This window comes from Sciurus vulgaris (assembly GCF_902686455.1).
Source record: "Sciurus vulgaris genome assembly, chromosome: 2".
Classification (NCBI taxonomy): Eukaryota; Metazoa; Chordata; class Mammalia; order Rodentia; family Sciuridae; genus Sciurus; species Sciurus vulgaris.
In genome coordinates, this window is record NC_136462.1 from 112,591,928 (window position 1) to 112,615,097 (window position 23,170).

At 45.5% G+C, this 23,170-nt stretch overlaps 1 protein-coding gene across 1 annotated transcript; it reads right to left on the reverse strand.

The window, feature by feature from the left end:
• Window positions 1-7,809: 7,809 nt before the first annotated feature.
• On the reverse strand, window positions 7,810-22,906 carry CILP (cartilage intermediate layer protein). Its single transcript, XM_079125238.1, has 9 exons — window positions 22,540-22,906; window positions 20,839-21,007; window positions 18,895-18,987; window positions 17,747-18,016; window positions 15,789-15,968; window positions 15,076-15,390; window positions 13,762-13,870; window positions 12,943-13,100; window positions 7,810-10,886 (listed from the first exon to the last, which is right to left on the reverse strand). The coding sequence occupies exons 2-9, from the start codon at window positions 20,897-20,899 to the stop codon at window positions 8,527-8,529; spliced, it is 3,546 nt and encodes a 1,181-aa protein (XP_078981364.1). The 5' UTR covers window positions 20,900-21,007; window positions 22,540-22,906; the 3' UTR covers window positions 7,810-8,526.
• Window positions 22,907-23,170: the final 264 nt, after the last annotated feature.

Below are 23,170 nucleotides of genomic sequence, written 5' to 3' on the forward strand. Positions count from 1 at the left end.
ATGGGGAATATGAAATGTTAAGAGCTGTAGAGAATGGAATGAAAAGATCTTTTTTTTAAAGTTTTTATTTTGAATAATTGTAGATGCCCAAGAAGTTATAAATATAATACAGAGGTCCTGTGTATCTTTCACCCAGTTTCCTTCATGGTTACATCTTATATAACTATAATATAATATTTAAAAAAAAACAGGAAATATTGGTATGTAATTCTATGTCATTTTATCACATGTAGACTTGTGCAACCACTAATGTAATCAGGATATACACAATAGTCTTTCTCATGCTACTCCTTTATGTCATACCCCACCTGACTCCAATACCATCCCTGACCTTTGGCAACTACTAATTTCTCCTTCATCTCTATTAGTTTTGTTATTTATATAACCAGAGTTATATAGACTGTTGATTTTTTTTTCAGACTGTTTTTTTTTTTCATTGAGCGTACTACTCTTACAATACATCCAGGTTGTTCTATCCGGAGTTCACTGTTTTTATTGCCAACTCATATTCCAAAACCAGTACATTTCTTTTCATTTTGGGGGTGGGGAGGCTGGACTCATACTCTTAAACTCAAGTCATTCTCCTGCCTCAGCCTCCTGAGTAGCTGACACTATAGGTGTGTGCCCAATGTGTTTTCAAGGTTGAATTTCCATTCTAGAAACCTTCTAGTCTTGTAAGAAAATGTTTGATATAGTTTCAGAAAAACAGTATGATGACTTCACAGTTTAACAAAGCTTTAACTACAGTGAACAAGGCAGAAACAAGGGGGACATAGGAAAGAAAAGTTACTTTATATTAGGTAGAGGCAGTGAAAGGAGAGAAGGGGTATGGGGATAGGAAAGTTAGTAAAGTTTAACAGACATTATTACTTCATGTATATATACAACTGCATGACTGATGTGATCCTAAAATATGCATAATCAGAAAAATGAGAAATTATACTCCATCTATGTATGCTCTATCAAAATATATTAATGCATTCTGTCATGTACAACAAATTAAAATAAAAAATTTTCTAAAAAGCAGAAATAAGTTCTGATATTTTTATCAATTCATAGGGCAAACTAATATCATGATTAGAAGACCCCTCCTTTTCTAAGAAGCTATGAAGACAGTACCATGTACTGACTATTATTGATTTGTCTTTGGACATGCAGTTTTCTTTATAAAATTTGAGCTGTAATGTGAACATTTATAAAGGTGAACACAAAAACACTACTAAATATCAAGAAAAGGAGAGATTAGAGTAAATTTGGGATAACATACATTTTTTTTTTCTGTGAGAAAATCCAAAATACTTTGAGTACATTTAAAGACCAGGTTCTCATCATTTCCACTTCTGAACGGTTTGTTAGACTGGTACCTCCTTTATTCTAGGATGCATGAGAAATAAGATCCCTGCCAAGAGCCATCATTCTGTATGAAAAAGTTCCCTGATCATTATTTGTCCCAATTACATAGCATCAGTCTAGGTGTCTTTTAAGACTCCTAGATAGATATTTTCTCTAAAAAGGAGCAGCAGTGAATAAGACGTTATGTGAAGAAACTAAGATGCAGAGCAATGTGTATTGTGGAAATCTTTTCTATTGAGTTTCCTTATTCTAACATTTATGACATATGCAACACTGTGGATGAATCATGTTTCATACATCAGTTCCCTATCACAGACATCAATGTCAGTGCTATTTCCAATCTTTTGCAGCAATACATACTCTTACAACTGAAAAGATCTTTGAATAGTTCCAGACAAAATGAAGAAATAGGAATCTTCCAAAACTGATGAAAAACATTTATGCCTACCCAGAGTATGTGACTTCAAAGTTCAGAAAACACAATGTTTACAAGACAGGATAATTAAAAATCAATAAACATTAATTACAGTCAAATTCACAAAACATAAAACAAGAAAATATCTTTTAAAGTATCGAAGGAAAAAAAGTTCACTTATAAGGAAGTAACAAATCAACAGCAAAATGGATGGGATGTTACTTAATAGTGACAGTGAAAGCTAGAGTTTAACTCTTAACCAGGAGCCATGTAGTGGCAAAACTATCTTCAAGCTTGAGGATGAAATAAAGACATTTCAGATAATTAAAAATAGAGACAACAAAGCCGAGTATTGATACTTCCTGATTTCAAAGCTTACAAAATTACAGTAATCCAGACACCGGTACTGGTTTAAGAATAGACACATAGAGCCAGGCGTGAGTTACACACAGGTAATCCCAGTGATTTGGGAGTCTGAGACAGGAGGATCCAGGAGAATCACAAGTTTGAGGCCAACCTGGGCAGCTTAGTGAGACTCTATCTCAAAATTTTTTTAGAAGGATGAGGGTGGGGCGTGGTGGCACACGCCTGTAATCCCAGAGGGTAGGGAGGCTGAGGCACGAGGATCCAGAGTTCAAAACCAGTCTCAGCAATTTAGCAAGTCCCTAAGCAACTCAGCAACACATCATCACTAAATAAAATATTTTAAAAAGGTGAATTTTATGTTTTATGAATTATATCTCAAAAAAATTTAAGGCAACACTGGAAACTGAACCTAGGGCTTCATGCACTTTAGGCAAGTACTCTACCACTGGGCTACATTCCCCAGCCCAGTTTTTAAAACCTAAAAATTCTATCAACAACCAATCTTCATTAAAACAATTTCTTAAAGATATTCTTCAGGAAGAAAAATGACCTTAAAAGCAAGATCTGACATGATAATCACATCTAAAAAAATATTGTAAAGATAATAATCATAAGCTTATCTTAAAGGGTTTTAAAAAACCCTAAATATTACTTGGGGTGAATTTTTTCTTTGACTGTTAAAATAAGTATGTATAATAAAAGTTCAAAAGAAAGCACTAAAAGAAAAGGTGTGAAATTTTCAAATCAATGGAAGGAAAAAACTGGAATAAGATATTACTCAGCCAGGTACAATGGTACACGGCCTGTAATCCCAGCAACTCAGGAGGCTGAGGCAGGAGGATCACAAGTTCAAAGCCAGTCTCAGCAATATAGCAAGGCCCTAAGCAACTCAGTGAGATTCTGCCTCTAAATAAAATATAAAAAGGACTGACTGAGGATATGGCTTGGTGGTTAAGGGGCCCTAGGTTCAATCTCTGGTACCAAAAACAAAAACAAAACAAAACAAAACAAAACAAAAAAAAAAAACAGGCATTGTAGGAAACAAAACTACAAATAATAAAAAGTTTTAACTCACAAAAAGGTTTGAACATTCAATCCTTAATATATACCCATTAAAATAGCCTCAAAATGGGCCAGGAACAGTGGTGCAGGCCTCTAATCCTGGCAGCTCGGGAAGCTGAGGCAGGAGGATCAAAAGTTCAAGGCAGCCTCAGCATCTTAGCAAGGCACTAAGGAACTCAGTGAGACCCTGTCTCTAAATCAAATACAAAATAGAGCTGGGGATGTGGCTGAGTGGTTAAGTGCCCCTGGGTTCAATCCCTGGTACCCACTTCCCCCCAAAAAAGCCTCAAAATGTATAACACCCAACTTGAGGAATCAGAAAAATTACCAAGTACACCATCTAGTGGAAGATTTCAACATACATCTTATTTATTGAACAGAACAATTCAGCTTGAGTTAACGGTCCTATATGCACGAACCCCACATGCAATGTAAATTACAAAAATTGTTCAGGTACTAAGTAATGAAATCAGATTGAATAGATTTCCAAGAACAGGTATTACACAGATCTTGTTTGAAAAATTTAAAAATCCCACCTGTGCGATGCCACACATCTGTAATCCCAGTAACTTGGGATGCTGAGGCAGGAGGATCACAAATTCAAGACCAGCCTCAGTAGCTTAGACAGGCCCTAAGCAATGTAGTAAGACCCTGTCTCAAAATAAAAAATAAAAAGGGCTGGTGATGCAGCTTAGTGATAAAGTGCTCCCAGGTTTAATCCTCACTACCAAAAATAAATAAAATTCTTCATGTTTGGAAATGAAAAAACCCTGAACTCTCCATAACCCTGTAGTGATCTGCTCACTGAACACATTCTGAAGAATTCATCTTTTGGGGTGTCTCCTCAGCTCACCAGGATTCTTTCTCAGAATTGTTTTTACCTATCCAACAACCATGACTGTATAATGGACTATCCTTTGCGCCATTATGGTTTGGATCTGGAATGTCCCCTGAAAAGTTCATGTGTTAGGCAATGCAGCAATGCTCAGAGGTGAAATGCTTAGGCCATGAGGGCTGTAATCCCGTTAGTGGATTAATCCATTTGATGGATTAATAATTTGCATGGACCACTGACAGGTAGGGCATGGCTGGAGGAAGTAGGTCATGGAGTTGAGGGGTTAACCTTGGGGACTATATCTGTCCCTGAACTCTCTTTCTCTCGCTTTCTTTCCTGGCTGCCATGAACTGAGCAGCTTTCCTCTGTCATACCCTTCTATTACGATGTTCTGCCTCATCTTGTATCCACAGCAATGGAATCAGCTCCTGTGTACTGAGACCTCTGAAACAGTGAGCCCAACATAAACTTTTCCTCCTCTAAGTTGTTGTTCTCAGGTATTTTGGTCAAAGCCATGAAGAACTAACACGTGCCTCTCTAAGATTAGGGCCTCTCTAAGCTGGTCTTGAATTTCTGATTCCTCAGAGGTGAACTTCAGCTGAGGTGAAACATTTTCTCTCTCCTCAAGGAATCTGGATAACAGCATTGCCCTCTAGGGCCCACTCCTGCCATGGCCTCAATTGATTGGATTAGAGGGGAAGCCCCAATTCAAACTGAGCCAATCAGATGCAATCTTCAAAATAGACTGTGAGAGGGATGCAAACATGATAGCCATCTTCTATGCTCACAGAACACAGAAAGTTGATTTACTAAGAACGAAGGGTTCCTACATAGAGGAGTGAAAGGAAGGGACTGAAAGAGATTGACCAGAGAGAGGGACCTAGAAAGAAGAGAGAGAAAAGTCATGTCAGACAGATAGTCTGAGAAACGCAGCATTAGAGCAAGATCGAATTAGAGACTGAGAGCAGAAACCACCGAGTGTGAGGGAGGATAAGAGGATCAAAACCAGAGAGCGTGATGACCTGAATTCTGACAGCCCTGCAGTCCCGGATTCCAGGGGTTTCCTGAGGTTAGCTGGCATTGTGTTCCTTACTTGTCATCACAAGACTTCCATGGTGCAGATCCCCCTCTACATCTTGGCTCTAACCAATCTCTTTGTCTGAAGCCCCACCTACCCCTGCTCTGCTTCCAGTTTTGCTTAAATCTTTGTGATCCTTCCAGACCCTGTTCTCTCTGGGACATTCTGGTGACATATTTCTCTATCGCCCCAGCTCTGTGAACTCTAGAGAGCAATCTGTTTGAAAAATTCCTGCTTGTAGGCAGAAGCAGCCAGACTGGTCCCTTTATCTTCCTGCCTGTGCCTTTCCTCCCTGCTGTCCCGCATCCATTCTCAGCACTTCACACTTAGAGATGGGGTGATCAGCCATTGTACAGCAGGCAGAGGCTGAAAACCCAGAGCTTTTCTGAGATGAACATTTGGTTCAGCAAGTATGCAGTCTACACAGAGGAATAACTGGAAAATCAACAACCATTCTGAATCAAAGGTGTCTTGGGAACTATGCCCTTAACCTCACTGAAAACCATGGAAAGGACTTTAGAGATCATCTAGATTCTAATCTAAACCTGTTCCTTCATTCATAATGAAGTTGAGGTCCATGGGAAAGTTCCACAGCTGACAAGCACATCTGGCTTCGGAAGTAAGACAAATGTTAAGGAATTAGGTGTTTTGAGCTCAACTCAACAGTGTTTCCTTGTCTGAAAAATAAGCTTCTGCCTGCCAACCTCTCCCAGCCTCTATCCCTGGTTTTGCACAAGTTGTATCTGCTTGTGCCCCTTGTTTCTGACAGATGCACTATCAGCAAGCCAGCTCCTAGCTATCATTCAGATGTCAAATTATATGTCACATCCTTTAGGAAGCCTCCCCAAATCACCACCCCATCCAAGTCTGGTGCCACCACTTGTAGGATATTTTGTATTATTTCATAAAAAAAAAAAAAAAAAAAAAAAAAAAAAAAGACCTGTCTGCTTGAACACATGACCTGGCATCCAGCAGGCATTGAAGAAAAAATTCAGGTACTATCTGCTGCCTGCTGGGTCTATTTATTTGAGCCTTCAACTGAGAACAGCAAGGGAAGGCCATGGGGTGGGAGCTCAGTCAGTCCACCTTCCCCAGAACCTCCTCTCTAAGAGTTGGAAAGGACTGGTGGTCAGGTTGAGGTAGCATGTCCTCTGACTCCTGAAGCAGTCTATGCTGAAGATAGCTGAACACTGACCCTTTCGCCTTGGCAGTCAATACCCACCCCACTGCAAGCTGTCAGTGAGAGCTTCTCCCTGGAAGCAGGGGGACTGCCGTGAAGTCTGGAAATGGGTCAAATTGCAACCAAAAGACCACAAAGAGGCAAGGATTGTAGTTTAGTGGTAGAGTGCTTTCCTAGCATGTGTGAGGTCCTGGGTTCGATCCTCAGCACCAAATAAAAATAAAACTGCATGACTGATGTGATCCTAGATATGTATAATTAGAAAAATGAGAGATTACACCCCATTTATGTATGATCTATTAAAATGTATAAATGCATTCTACTTGTCATGTGCAAATTAGAACGAATAAAAAAACTAATTCAAATTTTTTTAAACAGCAAAGGCATTGTGTCCATATACAACTAAAAAATAAAAATAAAAAAAAAAAAGACCATGAGGAAGCTAGACACCACCATATAGCTGTCATTCCAGCTACTTGAGAGGCTGAGGCTGGAGGATTGCTTGACTCCAGGAGTTGGAGACCAGCCTGAGCTATATAGTGAGACCCTATATCTAGATAGAGAGAGAGAAAGAGAGAGAGAGAGATAGATAAATAGATAGATAGATAAATATATACCACTAGGCCTCAGCCATGCCTATGCTCACTTTCTCAGTGATGACAAGGATGGACTGTTCAACCACAGAATTTCTAATTGATTACAAACTCAGCTCCCAGGGACTGGGCAGATGTTGATTTAAAAGTACTTCTGGCTTAGGCCAGAGGTGGCCAGAAGGAACTACACTGGTTTGGCCATGAGTCAATGAATGCCCTCTCCTCTCCTTAATCCTTTTGGCCTCTTTATTGTCAGTTCTGGTGGGGTTGGGAGAGGAAAGTAAGTGCACCTTACCCCACCCCACTCCCCACCACCCTGAACATTGCCTACAAGATTGCTCTGGCACCAGCCACTGGCCTCTGATTTACTAATTTAAACTGAACATCTTCTCCAAAAACAAAACCCTGTCCATTTGGACTAGTTGTTTTACTCCAGGGACAGGGGTGGCTACACCTTTTTTTCTGGAAAAGCGGATGTCTTTATAAGAGTTTGGAGGGAAAAAAAAGAAAAGACAGACACAGAAGGTGCCCAACACTTGGGAAGTAGAGTCAGCCACCTCCAGCTGGAGAAGGCAAGGGACCTGGTGGGGAGTTGAAGGACCACTGGCCAGCTTGCCAGACCCTGGGCCAAGCTCTTGGATAAGCACCACAATATTGGAAAGAAAGACAAAAACTGGGACATATTTTTAGTCTTGCTCAGGAGCCCAGAACATGCTCACAACTCCAGGAATCTCTTTTCTTCTCTGCAAATGGAAAATATGACCCATGAGAACAAACTTGAGTGCAGGAGTGTATGTCTTGTTGCCCAGCCCTTAACTTAGGAACACAGGGCCTCACAGGGCCTTGTAACTGCTTTCTGGAGGCCCTGTGCTTCTCTGAGTAGCTGGCTCATTGTAATGGTTAAAAGACAGGACAGTGGCCTCATAATCAAAGTTCATAATGTGCATTTATTGACATCTGCCATGGGCAAGAACAAAAGCAAACATAAAGGGGGACACACAATTAGCAACCTAGTATAACTGAGGATACAAGGAAATATTCTGTCTAGAGTTGGTAGAGGAACTGTGACTACTCTATTTCAGTAGCCTAACTTTGAATGTGCTCTAGAGTTCCAAATTCAGCAAAGTAATAAATAATTTCTTTACATTTCAAGTAAAAACATTGTAGTTTATTTCTTTATTTCACCACCACTTATATGTATGAATTGTGATGGAGGCCTTGCTTACATCTCACAGAGCAGGGTCAAGAAATATGCTTTAGATAGGTTATTAGATCTTCAGCATCAGATTATCATTATTGCAGAGGTGGGCGAAACCATGCTAAAAGAAAAGGAAGTACATCTGCATTCATGGCACTCCATGAAGAACAGGCAAAGCTGCAGGGTTTTACCAGTGGCCAATTTCTTGTATTTCTTTTCGTTTTAAAAATAGCACACAGAGGCTTTATTTTGTCATCTTGGGGGCTATGTGCCAATCAGTGTCATGGGACAAAGACAGTAAGTTAAGGCATGAAGAAACAAACAAGCAAATTGCACCAAAACAGATGTGTTTAAATTAACCGAGTGACAGTTTGTGCATCAGTCTCACAATGGCTGTCACGTGAGGTGTGGGGAGAAAAGTATGAAGAACCACAAAATTTAGTTGCTCAGAGGCTGTTGAGCAACTCAGGAAATCTCAGAGGGGCCACCCTTGCACGCCGGCGCTGGCCTCCCCTACTTGCCCGCTGTTGCCTCCTTGAGGGCACCCTTCCTTGCACAGTGCCTGCAGCAGGGGACCGGGCTGGGGTGCTTTGGAGGTACTGGAAAGCGCTCTGACGGCCCACCTGCCTCTCTGCACAGTTAAAGGTGAGGGCCACTCCCACGTTGCTCTTCATGACTCTGGAGGATCCATCTGATGTGCCATCAAAGCACCTACCAAGTGCGATCTCCTTGGCCACGCGAGGGTCCTGGTCAGTGACAGTATAGATGCCATAGTTGTGTCCCAGTGGGTCTAGGGGTGCCAGCATTGTGTACTCACTGGTATCATTGTTGACTGCCAGGGGTAGGTGGTTGACCAGGTACTCATGCAGCATGGAGTTTACGCTGGCTCGATGGCAGCTGCCCTGGGGGATGATCTTCACCAGTGTGCGGTCAACACGGTCCTGATCATAGAGCATCCCACTGCACTTGAACTCCAGACAGGCAGATGAGACATTGGGCTGGTCCCTGTCCCTAGTACTCTTCACATCCCGGATTCCATACAGCTTCCCCACTGTCCGACGGTGGGTGCCCCCCATGTTGCGGGATCGCACATTCACCTCTAGTGGCCCCACGATCTTTACCTTGATGTAGCATGCCCTAAACTCCATTGGCTTGGGCCACCATGCCAGGTAGTCTTCAGTCCAGCTCATAGGATCATCTTCATTGAAGGGCACTGTGTTGTAATCATACCGATCCCCCTCAATCTGGTAGAACCGAAAGTGGGCTGCACTAGGTGGTGCCTCCTCACATGCCCGCAGGTTCTCAAAGGCATAGATGGGTCCATTGCTCTCCTCAGCTGAGTTGGGTCTTGGCTTGGCCATGCTGATCTGGAAAGCTGTCTTTTTTACCCGTGGGTCCTCATGGTCTGTCCGACGGTACTTGAGCTTATTGAGGTAGGGCTGAGGGACACCAATGGCATTTGGGTTGAATTTAGGAGCAGATTCCACTGCTTCCAGTTCCTCCCCTGCCAGGCTTGCCAAGACATAGGCAGAGTAGGCATCAGGGGACTGGTCGTCACAGAAGGCAGGCACACAGGCCCCATTGGGGCCTGTGATGACACTGTCAAAGCGACCCCAGGCCCTAGGGTTGGATGAGAAGCCAGTTCTGGGCTCCAGATTGATCACAGAGACCACAACACCCTGGATTTGTTCACTGGGCAAGAACCTCTCACTCCGATAGGCTCTCACCTTGATGAAGCACCTCCTGCTTTCAGGGACATCCAGGTTAAAGAGCCTCCTCTCACGGATCTCCATGTTGCCCACCAGGAAGGTTCTTTCTTCTCTTTTGTTCCTCTTTTGGCTTTCAAATTTGAAATCACCTTCCTCCTCCCACAGACCTGTGTCTGGGTTGAGTGACCAGAGTTTCATTGCAGGCACATGCTCTGGCATCTTGACCTGGGTAGAGTCAAGGTGAACCTTCACCTTGCCAGCATTAAGTGGTTCTGAGGTGGCCTCATCTGTGAAGTCCACAGAGAACATGCCATATGTCCGAAGAGGGAAGGTGTCTCCTTCATCATTGATGAAGTTCAGGTCACTCTGGGTAGCTGTGGCTGTCGAAATATTCCGGGGATCCAGGAAGGTCACACTGGCCTTCACTTTTCCTGTGTAGGGCTCTCCATTCTGCCTGTAGAAACTGTGGGATGGGATCTCCAGTTCTGCCACAGGATCTTCTCCAACCACCTCTCCCAGAGGGATAATATTGGTCTCCGTGGCTTCCAAAGTGATGGGCTCTTTCCGACGAAGCATCTTGATCTCATGGAACACAGCACTCCCCTTCCTGTTGAAGGGCAGCACTTTGGTGGTGTTGACAAATTTCTGCAGCCTGTCCACAAATGTGAGCACCAGCCTCTCAGTGTCTTGGGGGACATGGAGAGTGAAAGTGCCCTTGTAGCCAGTCATGCTCACCCGGCTGTTCCCCATGTACACATGGCCAAAGCGCATGGGCTCCCCGTTGTCGGCGGCACTGACACGTCCCCGGACAATGCTCCGGGTCTCTGTACACCGCTGGCAGCTGCACTTCGTGGCCACTTTGGTGGGCAGTGTATATCCACTGCACTGAATCTCCCTCTCCTCTGTTTTGGAGATGCCACAGCAGTACTCCACAGCATCCCGGCACCTGATCCCATTATCCTGCTGTCCTGCACAGGTTTTGACAGGGCAGCGGCCCACATCATAGTAGAAGGAGTTGGTGGCATTCTGGAAGCAGTCATGGGGAAGCCGGATAAGGAAGCTCTCAGGGATTGGGTTGCAGGGACTCTCATCGGGCGCTGAAGAGGAAATGGTGTAGATGTTAAGGTATAAGTTCATGTCCTACACATACTACCTCAATGTCACCTCTCTGCAGTTTCCAAAGGACTTGTATATCCATATTCCTGACAGATCTGAGGGAGGTGGAACAGCCATTACAAACCCTATTTTATACTGGGAGATATGGAATTGGTTGTTGAGAACCAATACAGTAGTGCTTCTCAATGGAGAGGTCTTGAACATGTGCGAGGGCACTGTAGTTGTCACCAGAATTGGGGGCCCTACTGGCATACAGTGGGCAGTGGCTTCTGATGCTCTAGATCCTGCAATGCCTGGCACTGTTCTGCATAAAAAAAAATTTCTCTCCTGTGTGACTTTCACATATCCTGTGAGACATTCACAAGGTAGAAACCCTGTTTAAAATGATCATAGTCTGGTATTTTTTATATGGCCTCAACACAGTGAATTTTTCAACAATGCAACTACCATATAAATCAATCTGAGATTGTACTTTATTTAGTTTGGAATAACATCAAGAATTGTTCCCTATTTCAGAAAAATTACATTCCTACAACATTATCCAAGGACTGTGAACCACCAAAATGACACCTCTGTATCCATCAGCATTTGTAACTATCACATTCATGGTGACTCTGAGACTTTTGGCCCTCTGAGAGATCAGTAAAAATATCTGACCTCTTGGTTTATCTTCCCAAGTCATTGTGCCAAAGCATTTAGATACTGAAATACTTTCTCTTTATTCCTCCTGTATTTTAAAAGAGTTATTAGCACTTGATTTTAATTAAAATTAACAGTTCAGATGAAGACTAGACTAGAATAGTGTTTAATATCAACCTCTGAGAAATCACATTTATATAAAACAAATGAAACAGGCCAGCAGAAGTCAAAAAAAGGTAAATCTTATGTTATTGCACATGGATGAAATGCTATTTAGGGTAGCAAAATCCTCAGGCCAGATGAGAAAGTATTCCTCTTGTATTTTATAGTTAAGGCTATGAACATATATATTTGGAAATGATATGTAGTTACTATCTATAAACTGAACTTTGGAATAGTAAGGCAGTACTCTAAAAAAATCACTGTGCCAAACAGGATTTTGGTGAGGTAGGCTGGGAACCACTGCTGGGGAGCTCCATGTCTTTGCTGAGGTTCAATGTCTCTGTCTTGTCTGTTGCTAAATTTTCTTGGGGTCTGTGAAATATTCCAGAATTCCTTCAGTAAATTCTCTCTTCATCTGCCTCTTGTTTTGTTTTGTTTAGGCCAATTACCATCACTTTCCGAGGGCAGGTTTTTGATAGATCTTTGACTTTGAATCTCTTTCCCTCCAGTTCTCTTCTAGAAGCCAACTGTAATCAGGTCATCTTTTCTTATAAAGCCCCCTCAGTTCTCCACTTCTCTACATTTGCCCATGTCAGACCCTTCATCTGGACACCTCCACACTCAGTCCCCTGACAATTCTTTAAGACCAGGGATTCAAATACAGGCTGCAAATTAGAATTACTGGGGCAGCTTTTAAACCATGCATGCTCAGGCCACATTCCAAATTAAACAGATTCTCTAGGGATAAGGCAGAGACATCAGTAATTTCTGAAACTCTCAATAGGTGGTGCCAAAGGACAGCCAAGACTGAAAACCATTACTGAAGCCCCAAATGAAAGCATCTGCCTGGAAATGATGTCTCCCACTATTAGAATCCATGGCCTCATGCCTGCAATCCAATCACTCGGGAGGGTGAGGCAGGAGGATTGAAAGTTAATGCTAGACTCAGCAACTTAGCAAGACCCTATCTCAAAATAAAAAGGATTGGGGATGTAGCTCAGTGGTAAAATGTACCTGGGTTCAATTCCCGGTACTTGTTTGTCTCATTTACTTTTGTTCACCCCTCCTCAAATGGTGGCTCTGTGACAGCAGGAATCAGGTCTGGGCCATTTCTGCGTCCCAGAAGGCATGACACTTTGCACAGCTCACAAAAGCCTGAGCTTTTACTTCCCACTTATGCTCACTGGGTGCTAAGGGAGCTTTGTTCAGATTCAGCACCCAGATTTAGGCTCTTACCTATGACAGTCAGTTGGGCAACCTGGGACTTTGCAGCCCCAGCATCACTCTGTGCCTTACAAAAGTAATCCCCAGCCTGGTCCTGCTGCAGATTCTTTAGCACCAGCTTGCTCTCATGCTTGTAGAGAGAGGGATCCAGCAAGGTGTCGTTGTGGTACCTGCAAGGGATGAAGAAGTAGAGGCTGAATGGGCAGGGGAGGGCAGGTGTACCTAAGGATAGTCCTAGGAGCAAGGATTCAGGGAGACAGAAGGCAAATGGATTCCTTACAGACATTAACATCAACTGTGACTTGCCTCAAGAGCACTGATTGGTCTGGGAATCAAAAGAATTGGTTTGAAGTCCCAGGCCTGCCACTTAACTGGCTGTGATCCTTGGACAAATCATCTCTCATCTCTCTGAGCTGTAGCTTCCTGCTTTAGCTTCCAGGTGACCTCACAGAATTGTTGGGATTGTCAAGCAAGGTAGTGACTATAAAATGTTCATGAAGGGTAAAGGGCTCACAGCTCTTGGGGCTTCTGACATTGTTTGCTTGTGTTGGAGAAAGTGGGATTGAGGAACCTGTATTGTGTCCTGAGCACATGCTGGTCAGGACCCTGAGATAAGAGATGATCTGGGGGGCCACAACTTTGAGGGTACAAGAGGATTTGCCAATGGTCTGGGCAGCCTCAACCCTGCAGTTTCCCACTTGTAAACAAATATCCAGGCTACCTAACTTAGAACTTTATTCTTTTGGTTACTATTATTAATCCAAGACTCAGTGCAAGAAATCTCTGGTTTCCATCAAGAAAATTGGGAAGGGTACCTGGTAGAATACACACCAGAAATACTTGTCGGGACTGGGCTTGCCTGTGGCCTTACAGCACAGGGACACGCTCTGCCCAGCTCTCCGTGCTTTTGTCTCTGGGTTCATCACAATGTATGGAGTCTCTGGGACAGAAGAGGAAAAACAGTGTTTGGATTTTTTCTTTGTCACAGGTTCTAAGAGTCTTGCTCTCTCAGGGTCCCTGATGGTGTTCAAATTGTATGGCTTCAACCCCACCTCAGGCCTATCTCTAAGGATCTCTAATGGTCTGAATAGCTAAGGGAACTGGTCCAGAATGGGAGTCTACCCTTCTGCCCTGTTTTTTTTTCAGCCTGTTTTTTTTGTTTTTGTTTTTTTGTGGGGATTTTTTTGGTGCCAGGGATTTAGGTATTGAACCAGGGGCACTTAACCACTGAGCCACATCCCTGGCCCTTTTTTTTTTTTTTTATATTTTGTTTTGAGACAGGGTCTTGCTAAGTTGCTTAGGACCTCGCTAAGTTGCTGAGGCTAGTTTTGAACTTTTGATTCTCCTTCCTCTGCCTTCTGAGCCACTGAAATAATAGCTTTGCACCACTGCCCTGATTCTTGCTCCCATGGCCTCTAAAGCAGCATCTAGGTGGACCTAGTGCCAGCTGCAATTCCTAAGTACTACAATTGGAACAGAACTAGTGAATTTTTTGTTTTGGGGTTTCCTTTGGCGGGGGGGATGGTACTGGGGATTGAACTCCGGGACACTCGACCACTGAGCCACATCCCAGCTCTATTTGTATTTTATTTAGAGACAGAGTCTCACTGAGTTGCTTAGCAACTCGCTTTTGCTGAGGCTGGCTTTGAACTCTCAATCTTCCTGCCTCAGCCTCCTGAGTCACTGGGATTACAGGTGTGCACCACTGAGCCTGGTGAACAAGTGGTTTTGAATAGCATAATTCATGTTCTGCTGCCTCCAGCAGAATATTTTTTTACCATTCTGCACCATATCTGAGCTTCCCAAGCTCTTCTCTCTATGACCTCCAGACCTTACACTGTATTATAATTGACTATTTTAGTTATGACCAGGGAACAGAACCTACCAATATCTAGGGGAAGAATACTCTACACAGAGTTCACACAGCAAATGTAAACGCCCTGAGGCAAGAGTGTGTCTGTATTTGCCAGGAGGCCACTTTGGCTAGAGTAGAGTGACTCCATTTCCGGGGAGTACTAGGAGAGGAGAATAAAGAAATAAGAGAAAGCCAGACGGGCTCTTTTGGGTTTTACTCTGAGTAAGCTGGGAAGCCAGTCTTAGCACATCACCCCTCCTCACTCACCCAGCTTCAGAGAAGTGAGTTACCTGCTCTCATGAACTCGGCATTGATGGTGGCTGTCTTCAGGTTACTCTTGGGTATTGTGAGCACGATGGGGGCAAACTTGGTCTTTGTGATCTTCAGGATGCTTTTACCATCAGGGCACAAACCAGGGACTTGGAACCTCCCACTCCTGTCTGTCTGGGTCAGCATCTTAGGTGTCTTGGTCAGCAGGTAGACAGTGGCCCCTGAGGCTGGGGCGCCCCCAGGAAGGGAGACAGCCCCGTGAAGCATGAAGTCCTGGCACATGCAGGCATCACAGTCAGCATTCACCTGGCCCATGGAGCAGGTCAGGTCACAGGCTGTGGGACAAGAAGCCACATCAGCAGGGTTCATGTGGATTGGGGCCCCCTTCACCCCTTCCCAGTCTGTAGATTCACAGGTGCTCCCCCTCCTCCTTAGGCCTTTGTTATCCTTCCTTCTCAGCCTGCACAACCAATTCCTACCCAACCTTTAAAACTAAGCCCAAGACACCTCCTCAAAGGAGCTTCTCTGGATTCCTCTAAGTTATAATTATTGACCTTGTTTTGGGTTTCAGATTATTCTCTATATCCCCCATCAGAGTACATAATAGATATTCAGTTAATACTTGATGAGTGAATGAAGGAATCTATCTCCGACTGACCCTCTAACCCATCCTTCTATACTGTTTCAACCTCACCCACCACACCCCGCCCAGGGCCAGGAAGGAGGGTGGTACCTGGACAGGCCTGGCTCACACAGAGCTGGCCCTCTTCGGTAGCCTCATCGCATAGTGACAACGTCTCTGCCAAGCAGGTGCGTGTGCGAGTCTGGACCCCAGTGTGACCACAGGCAGCTGAGCACTTGCTCCAGGGTGACCAAGGGCTCCAGATGCGCTCTGTGCCTTGGCGCAGGGACCCTGCAAATTGATGGGCAGATCATCTGACCTCCCTCCCCTCCTAAGGGGACTCTGTCAGGAAACCAAATCCTGAGGCTGTTTCTTCTACCTAGTAAGGAGAGACAGGGTCCCCATTTACATCGTAGATGTCACTGATATTTATTTTTATGGCAACGATTTTTTTCAAAATCTTTTTGAAAAAAAGATCTTTTGAAAAAAAGTCTCTAATTTGTGCAAAGGCGCCATATGGGCTGGGATCGCCCTGAGTGGGACTTGATGGGTCAATATGCTGCTCAAGGGTAGCACCAGCTTCCTTTTCCAGTGTGGAAAGAGTAATGTGCTTTCTGTACACAATCAGCTTGCAATAACTCGAACATCCAGCCCCCTATTCCCCAACCTCCTTACCCTCTGGTCTAAGACCTGTGTGCAAGATTGAGGGCTCAGACCTTGCCCAGGAGACCACGGCTACTTGGTGTGGCATCAGACTATGTGGACTGACAGATCCCCAAGGGGGAAGGTGCCTATCCAAAGCAAGCAGTACTACAATGGGCGTGGTGGTGCACACCTGTAACCTAAATGACTTGAGAGGCTGAGACAAAGGCCAACCTCAGCAACTTAGCAAAAGCCTGTCTCAAAATAAAACATAAAGAAGGGCTGGGGATGTGGCTCAGTGGGGTTCCCCTGGGTTCAATCCCAGACACCAAAACAAACCAACCAATCTAAAAACAAAAGTAAGCAGCTGACCACCACTAACATCTGGATTATCCAGGGCAGGGGTAGGAGAGTGTAAAGAATCCAGACTCTGCAAACACAGATATGGTTCAACTCCCTGCTGTGCATTATAGGCTGTGTAATCGTGAGGAGTTACCTAACCTCTCTACACCTTATGCGACCTGTCAAGACAGGTGATAGGCTTCTAAGGTTAGTTGTCAAGTTCAAATAATGTGGATAGCTAGCATAGTATGGTATCTGGCACATAGGAGCAATAACAGAAACTAACACTAGGTGAATCTGGGTTCAGTCCTCTGCATTCATCATTTCACTTAATCCTCACAAAAACCCCTGTGAAGCCCAGGCACCGTGGCACATGCCTATAATTCCAGAGACTCAAGAGTTTGAGGCAGGATGGCCACAGGTTCTAGCAGCCTGAACAACTTAGCAATGCTCTAAGCAACTAAGTAAGACCCTGTCTCAAAGTAAAAAATTAAAATGACTGAGGCTGGGGTTGTGGCTCAGTGGCAGAGCACTTGCCTAGCGTGTGAGAGGCACAGGGTTCAATCCTCAGCACCACATAAAAATAAATGAATAAAAAATAAAGGTATTGTGTCCATCTACTAAAAAATATTTTAAATATATAAAAAATAAAAAGGCCAACATGGCTCAGTGGTTAAGTGCCCCTGGGTTCAATTCCCAGCACCACAACAAACAAACAAAACCCCATGAAGATTTACTGTTACCCTTGTCTTACATGTGAGAAAACTAAGGGTGAGAGGACATTAGAAAATCTGTTTGGGGAACACAGTTCTCACAATAGGCTCTGGATTCAAACCCTAGCAGCCCAACTCCAGAGCCTGTGCTCTTCACCAGTGAGCCACTTGAGCACAATAAAATAGGGTGACTGGGGGGCTACCATGAATACAGAACAATATTGAGGAGCTTATGGCACTTCTGAGTTGAAGTGTGTGTGTGTATGTGCGCGTGCATGCGATGTTCAGAGTTCCTGTGACCCAAGGCAGGTCCTGGCCTCTCCCTGTGCCAACACTGGAGGGAGGTAGTGGGTAGGAGTCATTCAGACTCACCTGGTGGGCAAAGGAAGCGTACGGTGTAATTAGAACAGTTCTGGCCAGGCCGCTGCTCCCTATTGAGGCACCAAAAGCCCTCACGGGGACTACCATGGACCACCTGGCCAGTGCTGCTTGCAGGTATCCAGTCAGTGGTCCGAGCCTCTAGCTGCAGGGGGCGGGCACACATGCGATCTCCATAGTAGAAGCGAATGGCATCCAGTCGCTCATAGTCGCCCTGTCCACCTGGGTGGTCAACGTTGAACCATGTTGTCCACTCACCCGGACCTGAGACAGAGTTGGGTTGGGAAGAACTATCCCTAGAGGCACAGGTGAGCTCCAGTTCTCCTTTCCTGCTCAAGCCCCAGGGACCTCCCCAAGACCTCTCACCCACTTACCACCCCGCTCCCTGCCGCATCATTTCAGGTCCTGCCATACTTATTTCACCAGTATCTCTCCATCCCTCTTGTACCTGCAACACAGAGTCCTCCACCAGCCTGAAGGAGCCATGGCGGTAGCTTCCTGCCTGGTCTGTCCACCTCAAGGTCTCCTTCTATCCCATCTTACCCCTTCTCAAAACTGCAGTCGGGGTGTGCTTTCTCTGTGTGGCTTGGACCACACTACTCTCTGGCCTAAAGTCCCCTTAGCAAGACATTCAGGGTGCTGGAAGATAGCTCCCATTATCTCTCCATCCTCCTGCCTTCCTACCTGTGCTCTGGCTCCAGGAAGCTCTGCAGCATTCTTAGACTATAACAGATAGCTTCATTATTCTGAGCTGTCCTATATACTATGTCTTTGTCTGGACAGAGATATAGGCCAAATGCCTTGTAAAAGTGAGATTTACACAGCCAGGTGTCATGGCACATGCCTGTTATCCTAACAAATCAGGATACTAAAGCAGGAGGACCACAAATTCAAGGCCAGCCTCAGCAACTTAGTGAGACTCATAGCAACTTAGTGAGACTCTGTTTCAAAATTAAAAATTAAAAAAAAAAAAAAAAAACTGGGCATATAGCTCAGTAGCAAAATGCCTCAGGTTTCAATCTCCAGCCCCCCCAAAAAGTGGGTTTACATGAAAGCATTACACCCTGGTTTCAGAGATTCACTTAGTAAGCTCAGTAAAGACCCCAGTCCTCCACGCCTTCCCTGCTCCAGCCACAACTCACTCTCCAGGGGTTCAGCAGGCTTAGAAAAGGTGCTGGGGGTCCTCTTCCCAGTTTGGACTCTTCTCACTGACTGAGTCAGCATCATCTGCCTCCCTGAGGGTCAGAAGGAGAAAAGGCTGAGTGAGAGTCCAGGACTAACTAGGCGTCTCTTAAGACATAGGAAAGGCATATATGGTGGGTGCAGCATGAGTCCTGGCCATGGGGCACTGTACCACTTACCACTGTGCAACCTCAGAATATCTTTATTCCTCTGCACCTGTTTCCCCATCAAATAGAAATGCATTAATAATCACTACATCATAAGGTCTGGTGCATTATTCAGGGTAATAAGAAATGGAAAGGGACCCAGCAAGTAGGGCAAGCTCCATGAATGGTACTTTTCACTCTTGTTCTAGAAATGGATAATCAGATACTGCTGAGCAGCGAATGCGCTGGGACTCCTGCTTTGGTATCTCAACACCAAAACTGAGGCTTATCTTTTTCAACTGTAAAATGGAGATATTAACTCCCACCTCACAGTGTGATTCTGGCATAAGGATGTCATGGCATAAAACATCTACGTCTCTGAAGTGTATGAAGACAGAGCAGGAGCTCTGCAGGCTCCGCTACCTCCTAACTGTGTGACCTTGAGCAAACCGCTTAACCTATCTGGCCCCATGTTCTCTCCTCATAAAATGAGGATGATAATAGTTCCTGCCTTAGGGGATTGTGGGGATTACAAATGTTCATTCATAAAATCCACTTAGAACAATGCCTGGCACCCGGCGTGTGCAGAATGTTAGCAACTCCATTAGCCCAATGCCTGGCACAATGGATGTCCATTCCCCTTCCCTTGGCAGTCTGGCTTTGGGAGTCCACCCTCCTGTAGAGGATTCATTTGACTTAACTGGGTCAGCAGGCCTCGATTTTTCTGACCTCAGGCTTGGTGGGTCTGCCTGAGGATAAATACAGGGTCCTCAAGTCATGGGCAGTTCCAAGCCCTTCTCCATGTGAGGCTGGGTTAGGGGTTCTGGAATGGGAAGGAGAAAGTCTGCAAAAGCCTTGAAAGGCAATTAACTCCCAGGCGGGGAGCCAAGTTGGAATTCTCTGCGCTGCTTAACTGGGGTGATAGGAGCTCTTTTAATCAACCTAATCTGATTTCCCTTCAGATGGTTGAATGTTAATCATCTTCACAAACAGCAGCTGTCAGGGTGGAAGAGCGAGGCAGAAGGCGGATGCACACAGGGGTTGGCACTATGCTGAGACAGCCTTTGTTCTTGCATCTGTGGTCACAAAGCCTGCAGGGCATGCAGCTTTAAGAGAGGGAGTTGAGTCCCCCCCACAACCTCATTATCTGAGTATGTAGTTAGAAATCAGGAGAGAAAGAAGAAAACAGCATGCAGGGTAGTGCTGGGAGCTCTGCTGCCTCAGGAAGTCAGCAATCCCATCAGGCAGGTTCTCTCTCCTTGTTTTTTTTCAGAATTCAAAGTTACCAGTGGATGGGGTCAACAGGGCAAGGAGACCAGATGGGTTCTGGAGTTTCTGAAATTTGGTTGTGGGGTCTGAATGCAGCTGAGCTTTAGAACAGAAGAATTTTCATGAAACTAAAAACAGATCAAACCCGAACCTGCTTCCAAGAACTCAGTGATCCCCTGTGACTCCTTTTGCTTTGGTTGCCAGGAAGCTCAGAGCTAAATTTAGGACTCGGGTGCAATACCCCTCCTCTCTTTTTTCCTTCACCCCCACTTCTCATTTAAAAATTTCTGTTTTGTAAGATTTAATTTTGGGAACCATCTCAAATTTGGGAAGTGGAGGGAAACGGATGCAAATTATGAATAAACCATCAAATAGCCTCAGATCTTAGAGCCTGTGTCTTAAGGCAGATGCATAATTGGGTCCCAGACCAGATATGACTTCACTATGGTAAATGGAGGTTTTGGGAGCTAACAGATACTTAGCCTGTACCCAACACAGAGGTGACTTCCAGGACCAGGAAGGAGAACACCCAGGCCTTGATTCCCACCATCCTTTTCCCCAGGCCCTGTGGGAAAGTGGCAGGAGATGGGCGAGGGTGTTTCACAGTCGGCTTGTCTTAGGAACGTGGTTCCCTGGAAAGTTTCTCAGATCCAATGACCTGCAAAGAGACAAAGCCTGTTAGATCCCACACTTCTGAGTGGAATATTTCTTGATGTGTCAAGGATGGAAGGGTGACCAGAATAAAGTCTTGTGAGAGTTTTGTCCCCGAGTTGCAAAACTGAGCAGCTTGGGAGATCTGAGTTCAAAGGAGGCAGATCCAGGTTCCAACCCAGGGTCTCATATCAAGATGGGGTCACCAGGGAGAGTAAAAGCAAAGAGGTTCCCTGCCAATGAGAGGGACCAGAACCAGCAGCTTCTGGGTGACTCTCAAGTAAACCACTTTCAAGACCTGGGCTTGGGTGGGCTTTCATTTTGCTACACTTTGGCGCAGTTCACACTCTCGAATGCGGGCTAAATATGAAGGCAGTGCAGCCTGGCCCTGATCATAGTGCCCCCAACAATAGCAGACAGCTGAAGGGCGCAGACATCTCACACGCCACTTCCGAGAACACATTCCCAGATGTGCACGCGTTACAGCTGGAACACATTCTGGTCTGTTTTGTTTGGGGCCTGGGTGGGAGTTCCACAGCCAGGAGCCAGCTGAGAGAAAGCAGAGGGGGGTGTGTTGTGAGAAGCCAGGGCTCCCCAATAAATGCTTGGGGCAGGGGATACAGGAATGGGGAGAGGACAACAAGCCGGGCAATAAGCTTAAGGAACTGTGGGATGTGTGTGGGCCAGACTCTCACTCAGAAAAACATTCTTCTCTCTCCCCAGAACTCTGGCCAACCCAGAATCTGACCAGTTCCTGGAGATTCATAATTGGTTTCCTTCAATCTCCAGAGCCTAGGGTGTGGTAGGAAAGGGGAGATGCCTCCTTTCTGAGAAAAAGATGGAAGAACTCGGATATTCCAGGGGAAGGACAAACCATTCCACATTGCAGACCATCTAGACCAAAAAAACCGCTAACCCCCTCCCCACCTGTTTCTTAGGGGAGGAAACAGTCTCAGGGAAGTCGCAGCTCCAGTTGTTGCAGGCCTTATCCAAAGCACTGGGGATCTGAGCAGGGAACTGAGCATTCTGCAGGCCTGCACAGCACTCAGCCCAAGTCTGTTTCAGGCAAATCTGAGTGGCTAAGGTGGCGGAGGCACCTTGTGGAAAAACCATTTCCCATCTGGCAGCGCAGGGAGGTTTCTCAGCATCCCGCCATTTCCTCAGCAAATGCCCTGACATTCAGGTTCCCTGGACCCACGCTCCACAGAATTCTTGAACAACACACAGGCTGGCCGCAAGAAAAAAGCAAGGCACCCAGAGGTACAGAGACCCAGAGTGGGGCCATGTGGAGGGGGGTCCCGACCTCAGGTGGGGGAGGGCTAACAGGGGAAGAGACAGTATTTCAAAGCAGAAAGTGGAGTCTTCTCTGTCGGAAAATGATGGTTCAATGAGGAAAGAGAGAGAGAGAGAGAGAGAGAGAGAGAGAGAGAGAGAGAGAGAGAGAGAGAGAGAAAGAAAGGGTGGACAAGAGAGGGCTGGAGCAGCTAAGCCAGAAAGTGTGGCACAGGGATGGGTGAGAGAATTAGGAGTGAAGCTCACCGTGTCCTGAGCAGGACTCCTTAGTGGGGGTCCAATTCTTCGCCTCTCCAGCAGTCCAGCGCAGGCCTTATATAGCACAGCTGGTGGCTCAGCCTGTGGCAGCCAGCCACGAGAAGCAGCAGCGAAACCAGATCTGAGCATGAGCCTCCCTCCCCTCCCCACGCTCCCTGCAGCTCACAGAGCTGGGATTTCACCTCCGGATCCTTAGGGGGGATGCCATGGGCCTGATGATGGCCCAGGTGGGCAGCCGCCTGACATTCCACAGGCCAGAGCAGAGAGACAGGGGTCAGGAGGTGGGTTGGGCACTGAGAGCAGCCCTGGGAAAGAGCCAAGGGGAATTCTACATCTGGCAGCATTTCATGGCTCTGGGGATGGTGCACTCTTGCCTAAGCTTTGCTTGCTGATCCCCTACATTCCCCTGGCCCCAGCTCCCCCATTGCAAAAAAAGCACTTTGCTGGCCTTAGCACATATTTCAAGCATTCTTAGGCACACAGGCCACCATGGCCTCTCAGTTGGGTGCATCTGGTCTCAGTTGGGCGACTACTCAGCTTCTCTGGTCTCTGAGGGTGCACTCTGGGAACTTCAGAAGGAATAAGAGACAAAGGAAGTGTGGGGCACAGAATATCACAT

What these genes read in the sequence shown, in the direction of transcription:
- CILP (XM_079125238.1), bottom strand. Translation starts at nt 20,899, where the DNA reads ATGGTGGGAATCAAGGCCTGGGTGTTCTCCTTCCTGGTCCTGGAAGTC. An exon ending in TGTGAGCCAGGCCTGTCCAG is followed by an intron (nt 15,391 to 15,788) that starts GTACCACCCTCC and finishes CTTGTCCCACAG; the next exon opens with CCTGTGACCTGACCTGCTCC. An exon ending in TGCCCAACTGACTGTCATAG is followed by an intron (nt 10,887 to 12,942) that starts GTAAGAGCCTAA and finishes TTTCCTCTTCAG; the next exon opens with CGCCCGATGAGAGTCCCTGC.